We start from the raw sequence: 6,930 nt of genomic DNA, 5'->3' as shown, positions 1-6,930 counted from the left end.
AGTCTTGCTTAAAGAGGCGACAGCCTTGGCTAACCTCCGGGAAAGCTAACCTGGGAGGGGCCTAGTGGTTAGGGAGGAGGCTCGATTGGAAAGCTTAGTGTGTCTTCCCATTCTGCGCTGAGGACATTTGAAAAAGGCCGATGTAAGATACAAGAAAACCCACGTGAGTTAGCTGGTGCAACAGTACTACAAAACCCATATGGCAAGTATCACAAAGGCCATACTGTGTGGCCCTCAGTACCTTGACTGAGACAGAGAAAACTAGCAAGTGGAACATTTCCAGTCGCTGCACCAGAAAGAGGACACCCACGACAAATGGGAGAGAATATAAATATTGCAGGTATAGCTACAGTAGTGGCCAAAATTGTGGAAACCTTTTGGGAAAACTGTATTTTTGAGGTTTGATAGCCAATAACACCAATTTTGTTTGGAGTAGTACCATAATATTATATATCAATGGAAAAATAATTTAATCAAGAATGTAATGCAACAAGGTTTGTTCAATGATCTGTATTCTATGAAAAGTTATAGCCAAATAACTAGAAAAAGGAAGCACAACTTGCTTAGGTTGATATCAGGTAGCTTTCCTTCATCTGATTGTAGCCAATGAGCATGAGTGTTTAGAGAGCCAAAAAGGTGTCATCTTGTTTTGGCAATGAGCCAATCAGATCAAGGTAGGATTCAGTTATTGATATCATGTATTGAAGCTGAGAGGAGGACATGTCACTGTGTTATGTGATCGCTATCAAGTTGGTTGGGTGTTTTTGTGTTCTTTCATTTAGTGAGCTTGTAAAACGTAATAAAATTAAAATAATGGTGCAAAGAGTTGACTGGTCGCCCAGAAAGCGATGTAAAATAGTAGTATTAAGTGAACAAGGCTACAGTTATGAAGAAATTAGAAGAAAAATTGGTGGAAACGTAACCAAAGGTGGCATTTCTAAGTTTTTGAAGAGGTATAAGGAGACTCAGTCACTACAAAACCACATTGGTAAAGGCAGGAAGAGGTGCACAACAGCAAGTGATGATATAAGAATCAAGAGACTGCGTACGTGACAGAAGAAAATCATCTGGGTGTATACAAGATGAAATGGCACAATGCAATGTGAAGTTGAGTGCAAGGACTGTTCGATGCAGACTGCAGGAATTTGGCCTAAAATCTAGAATTCCATCAAAAAAGCCATTTTTATCTCTCAAACAAAGGTTGAAAAGATTAAACTGGGCTAAAATCCATGTTACTGTAAGTATTAACTGACATGGTGATAATTTTTGTATATCTCGTTTTTTCTACATGTTTCACTTTTTTCTTTATAATTGCTATTCTAATAGCAAATCCTTCATAAAAGTTATTACATTACAGTCTTGATTAAATTATCTTTCCATTGATATATAATTTTATGGTACTATTCCCAAAAAAGTGGTGTTATTAGCCATCAAACCTCCAAAATACACTTTTCCCCAAAGGTTTCCACAATTTTGGCCACTACTGTAGTATGGCAATTAGCCTTGTTGAGATTCTGGTTGGGTCACTAAACTTTTAACTGACATTCTCAGGCTAGCTTGGCTTGATGTAACCTCCCAGGGCTTGGGGGGGGGGACGGGGAGGAAAAACTGGAGGTGGGGCTCCAGCCCTTGTGACATTCTAAACTTGTGGCATAAAAGAAGAGGAACGTGGGTGGGCAGAAGTATCCCAGATATGCCCAGTTGGTGGTGGAATCGTTTCAGACTCATAAAAGCATTCTTATTTGAATGAAACAGGACGCATGTCCTCTGGGGGTTTCTTGCCTGTCCATCCCACAAGTTAATTTTAAAAACAATAGTTTTGGTAACTTGGCTGGCAACCTATTTTTGACTTCTACCTGCTATAGTGATTTGCAGGGCTCTGCCTCTCAATCATAAACTCAATGTAGACATTTATGCCTCCTGAGCCCCCTCCCCCAACCCCATATAAGAAGCAAAGGGAAACATAAATTGACTTTTCACAAAATTCTTATGGTGGCCTGTCCTGTCTAATTACAGTATTACCATCCTGTGGTTTTGATGTTTGGCTATGAATTGTGGGCTGCTTAGAGTCAATTGAAGCAGCATAAATCTGCTTGCAGTGAATAAATTGTTATTTTTATAAAAAGATTATACATCTAAAGAACAAACAATATATTTTAAAGATTCAGTTTTATTTTAAAAAGAGTTTAAATTCTGCTTACTTAGAATGGCCCCAATTTACTGTACTTACAAAATGATAAAACTCTTCAGTAGTTTTACTACTTTACTATTAGGAAAATTTATGATAATGTAACATTCCTTATCCTAAAACAGGCCCTTTGGAAAAGGCAAGAGGAAGGGAGCAGGCCATTTATTGGATTATTTGTCTGTATCCTCTTAGATCCTCGGCAAGGTGTACGCAGTACTAAGTGATGAGGAACAGAGGGCGTTATACGATCAACAAGGGATCCTGGATGAGGAATCAACTGTGTTGACCCAAGATCGTAACTGGGACGAATACTGGAGGTTGCTATTCAAAAAAGTGGGGTTTTTTTTTTAACTCTACACTAACTATATAACTGAATTGCCAGAATTATTTCCAGGATAACATTTTGTATATGTTACGATTGTATAAGTTTTGTATAATACATCATTTTATGATGGACTCTTACCATATCTAAAGCCGGTTGCTAGGGTGTTTTTTTTTTCCATTACTTCATTGTTCGTGACATGGGCAGCAAACAAATTTAATAAAGAAGGCTTAATGAAAGTTATAATTAAAGAGAAGCAGTTCTGATAATTCTGGAATTTTGTACAAATGGCAGAAAATATTAATTTTTAAATCCATTCTTGCCAAAATACAAGTAACTTACACTAAACCCTAAAAATCCTGAAGTTACTAATGAACATGGGTCTTCCATCTGAACTTTCCAGACTTCACACTAGAATCTCCAAATAGAATTGGAAAATATTACAACTCAAAGCTCACAGGAACTGCTTCCAAGCAGTGGTTACATTGCTGAACTAGATAAATTGCTGGTTTTACTTAAATTGAGACTATCTTCTCTGGCTCCAGACTCCGCATACAGAATACCTTCTTATTTCATAAAGATTTGGTTCAGCTGAACTTGAACGATAGGAAAAGAAAAACCTTTTAAATAATAGTGAATGTAGGAATGGAAAAAAGTATTTCTAACTTAAGCTTGTAAAAAAAGTTTTAATTTTTTTTAATCAACTAGATAACTGTAAAAGATATTGAAGATTTTGAAAAGAAATACAAATATTCCACAGAAGAGCTGGAGGACATTAAAGCCGCATATGAAGACTTTAAAGGCGATATGGACAAAATCATGGACTCTGTGCTATGTGTTGATTATACAGATGAACCAAGAATAAGACAGATTATTCAACATGCTATTGATTCTGGAGAACTTTCATCTTATAAATCCTTTGTAAATGAGTCTAAGAGAAAGATAAATGCAAGAAAAAGAAGGGTAAGATTTATTAATAAAGTTTGTAACACTAAATATAATTCTAAATATATCAGTGTATATAGCAGGGGTCTTCAAACTTGGCCCTTTTATGACTTGTGGACTTCAACTCCCAGAATTCCTCAGGCAGCCATGCCTGGCTGAGGAATTCTGGGAGTTGAAGTCCACAAGTCACAAAAGGGCCAAGTTTGAAGACCCCTGGTATATAGCATCTACCATTTATCTTTACATTATAATCCTATTTTAAATCAAGGTGGAATTTTTGAAAGTGACTAATGCCCTTATCTTTTGTATTATCTTACATTCTAGTGATTTTTAGAAAAAAAATTCTAAAGCTATGAAAATAATAATCAGTAACATGTACAGAATACACATATGTGTTTATTTGAAGATTTTTTATTAAAACAGTTAATTAAAGTTTTGGATTTGTTCCTGGGAATTCAGGCCCAGGTCCTCACTTTATTATAAGTTCCTGCATGGCTTTGGCCACCTTGACTCAAAGAATGGTTGCTGTGGGAATATTTCCTTAAATGCTAAATAAATTGCAGTGGTGATTTGAATTAGGAAACTTGATAGTTCATTTCAGTATTGTTGCTGTTTCAGGCAGAAAAGGAAGCTAAAGAGGCAGAAGAATCCAGGGAACAAATGGGACTTGGAGAAGGAGATGATGATCTGAAAGTACTAATTCAAGTAAGATTATGAAAAGATGCTTAAAGATCCTTGGAAAAAAAACTTTTCTAAACTGATCAAAGAATTCATAAAATGTCACAATTTAGCATACAGTGACTTGCATTGGGACAAAGAATTTTACTTGATATATGGTAGAGGTTCCAAATTGACTGTGATTTTCCTATACAAAACACAGCAATAATCGGGGAATCTGTTTCTGATCTTTGTAGCATATTTAATTAATAGGCATCTTGATAACAGTAGCTCATAGATGTTACAGTTACTTCCTTTGTAATTTTTAAACAGTAGTTTTGATTCTTTCAACAAACTTATTTTAAGTCTGCATGTTATTTTAAATACTTTAACATAGATGCTATTGTAGTTTCTGAATTATTTTGATAACATGCACACCCTCATGTAATGACCCCAGTCTGTTCAATTAACTTTGTCATTAAGCAAAGTGGTAGCTAAGCAAATATCTGACTGAGATACTGTAAAGATTGCTGGTTGCTAATGTCTCATTCAGATAAAATTCTGTAGTGCATTATGCCAGTGTTACTTTCACTCAGAGTATATTCTCAGGTGCAAAAATTTGGTGTAAGTGTGCACGTTACTAAGAAAATTAATATTTTTTACTACCATTTATTACCATATTTGCAAATGGTCACTATCTGAGGTAGTTGTTAAACGAGGAGAAGCTGTAATGCCTTTTATAATAGAAGCTAATATTTTGCTTTTTTAACCAACTTGTTTTTATTCCATTTAACAGAACAGAATAGATAGTCGAAAAAAGGAAATGGAAGGTTTTCTGGCTCAGATGGAAGCAAAGTATGCAAACAAACCCAAAAAAGGAAGAAAGAAAGCAACTGCTAAAAAATGACTGATTTTCATTTACCCCTAATTCGCAGCACACTTTCAGCAGTTAATTGATGTAAAACAAAAAGTGCAGCAGGATTTTAGATACAATTAGCAAATTTCCAGCAAAATAGCTGTGAACATTTTGTAGGAACAGCCTTTCTACACAGAAAACTTGATCAAATCCTTACCATACTATATTTCTGTAGAATAATATTGTTCACCTATTGCTGAGTTGAATGTAAAACCTTCTTTAAAATTAAAAAATGAGCAAATTGTTAAATTTAAATTGTTTTCAGAAGTGTACCAGAAACATTGTAGGTGAAACTTACAGGTATTTGGAAACATTTTGAAATGATGTATTGTTAAGTCACCTTTTCACAGTAACAGTAGTGCCTTGAGTCCAAAATGATGGTAGTTTGTATGCATACATAAGAACTATATATTTTAAACATTTCTAACAACTCTACAAGTAATTTTAATAGTGCTACATGAACTGAAATCTTTACTAACTTTAATGCAGTGAGACTTGAGATCAGGAAGAGAAAATTTCTTTAAAGCAATTATATGCAATTGTACCAGTGTTTGCAAGGGCATGAATTCTCTGAATACATCTGACTTAAAGAAGAGTGTGCATTGTCCTTCTGGCTTATGTATGATTACAGCTGGGGATCAGTCTTTGAATATCTTAACTCTTCCATTCTGGAAGAAATGCTGGCTATGGCAACCTATATCCAATCAGTTTGACATGCTCAAACCCAGGTTGGCTGGGATGGGGAAAGTAATACTTACCTTTCTAATCATATCTCTTCCAATATCTCTTTATAAGCATAAGGCAAAAATATGCCCAGCAAATACAAACATGAAGCAAAACTGTTACTGTAAAATCAGATAGTCTTGCAGGTTGAGAGCAATATAGGAATGAAAGCTGTTGTAAAAGCAAAAGCAATGCACTGGAAGATTGCATAATCAACAGGTCAGCTACTCAAAATGAAGTCAGCTTTCTAAACCATAGCCAATGTGAGCATAGAAATTAATTCTGATTTTTAAACAGAATTATTTATTATAGCTACCCAATCTAATAGACTCTGGATGACCTTCAATATCAGACTATATAATGGCAGCAAAAGTAACAGCTCAGATTAAAACAAATAGTCATAACACAACAAATATACTAACCCCAACCCTGAGAACATTAGATATGGAGAGGAAAACAAGGGTTATGTGCATAGACCCATGTGACTTGGATTCCCAGGGCTGTAATCAAACTGAGCACATTACTGAATTTCAGTGGCAAAGTTTCCTAACCATTGAGACAGCACAAAAGCAGACTCAATATATTCCAAAAGCATAGGTGTTTCTTCCATTTCTTGAGAGTAAGTATCTGCATCCATTGTATTCCTCAACCAGATGCATTATTTCCCCTATCCATTTAGTTTTTAGCTAAATTTATAGGTAATAAAGATATATGGCTTATTTAATGTATGAAACCTAATTTTCTTTCTCATAAAACTACAATTGAAAGAGTGGCTTAATATTGTGCATAAACTGTCATTTTCTTACTGCCCCTTCCTGGAAAAAAAATCAGTTTTCATTTCTTGATAGAAGAGGCAATGCTGCTTTAATATGTTATTCAGGCAATTTGTTCTTCCTAAGCAACACACATATTTTTGTATGTCTGTGGTGGAGTGAAGGAAACCAACTTGCACAACTCAGAAAAAGGAAGCCAGTTTAGGGATCAAAATAGGAAAAATTGCAAATGAGAGCTTGATAAAATCTATAAAAGCATTATTGCTAAGTAAAGTGGGACTGTGACCAATTTTTCCTGTTGAGGGAGCCTCCACAAATGCCATAAAATAACCCCGCATTTTTGCCCATAACATTTTATAATAGAAGAGGAAATAGTCTGATTATTTGCTGTAAAACATTAATAAAA

The 6,930-nt window shown here is 35.1% G+C and overlaps 1 protein-coding gene across 1 annotated transcript in view; it reads left to right on the top strand.

Annotated features, from left to right (window-relative positions):
- Positions 1-6,342, top strand: part of DNAJC9 (DnaJ heat shock protein family (Hsp40) member C9) — a 7,135-nt gene extending 793 nt beyond the window's left edge. Inside the window, exons 2-5 of the mRNA XM_015818107.1 lie at positions 2,381-2,521; positions 3,219-3,473; positions 4,074-4,160; positions 4,909-6,342. Coding sequence (XP_015673593.1) covers positions 2,381-2,521; positions 3,219-3,473; positions 4,074-4,160; positions 4,909-5,019 — 594 coding nt within the window. The 3' untranslated portion in view covers positions 5,020-6,342. The remainder of the gene's footprint in view (positions 1-2,380; positions 2,522-3,218; positions 3,474-4,073; positions 4,161-4,908) is intronic.
- Positions 6,343-6,930: the final 588 nt, after the last annotated feature.

The sequence above is a fragment of the Protobothrops mucrosquamatus genome, unplaced genomic scaffold (assembly GCF_001527695.2).
Source record: "Protobothrops mucrosquamatus isolate PMUCROS unplaced genomic scaffold, P.Mucros_1.0 scaffold681, whole genome shotgun sequence".
In the NCBI taxonomy this organism is placed as follows: Eukaryota; Metazoa; Chordata; class Lepidosauria; order Squamata; family Viperidae; genus Protobothrops; species Protobothrops mucrosquamatus.
This window is presented reverse-complemented; position numbering and strand designations above follow the sequence as displayed.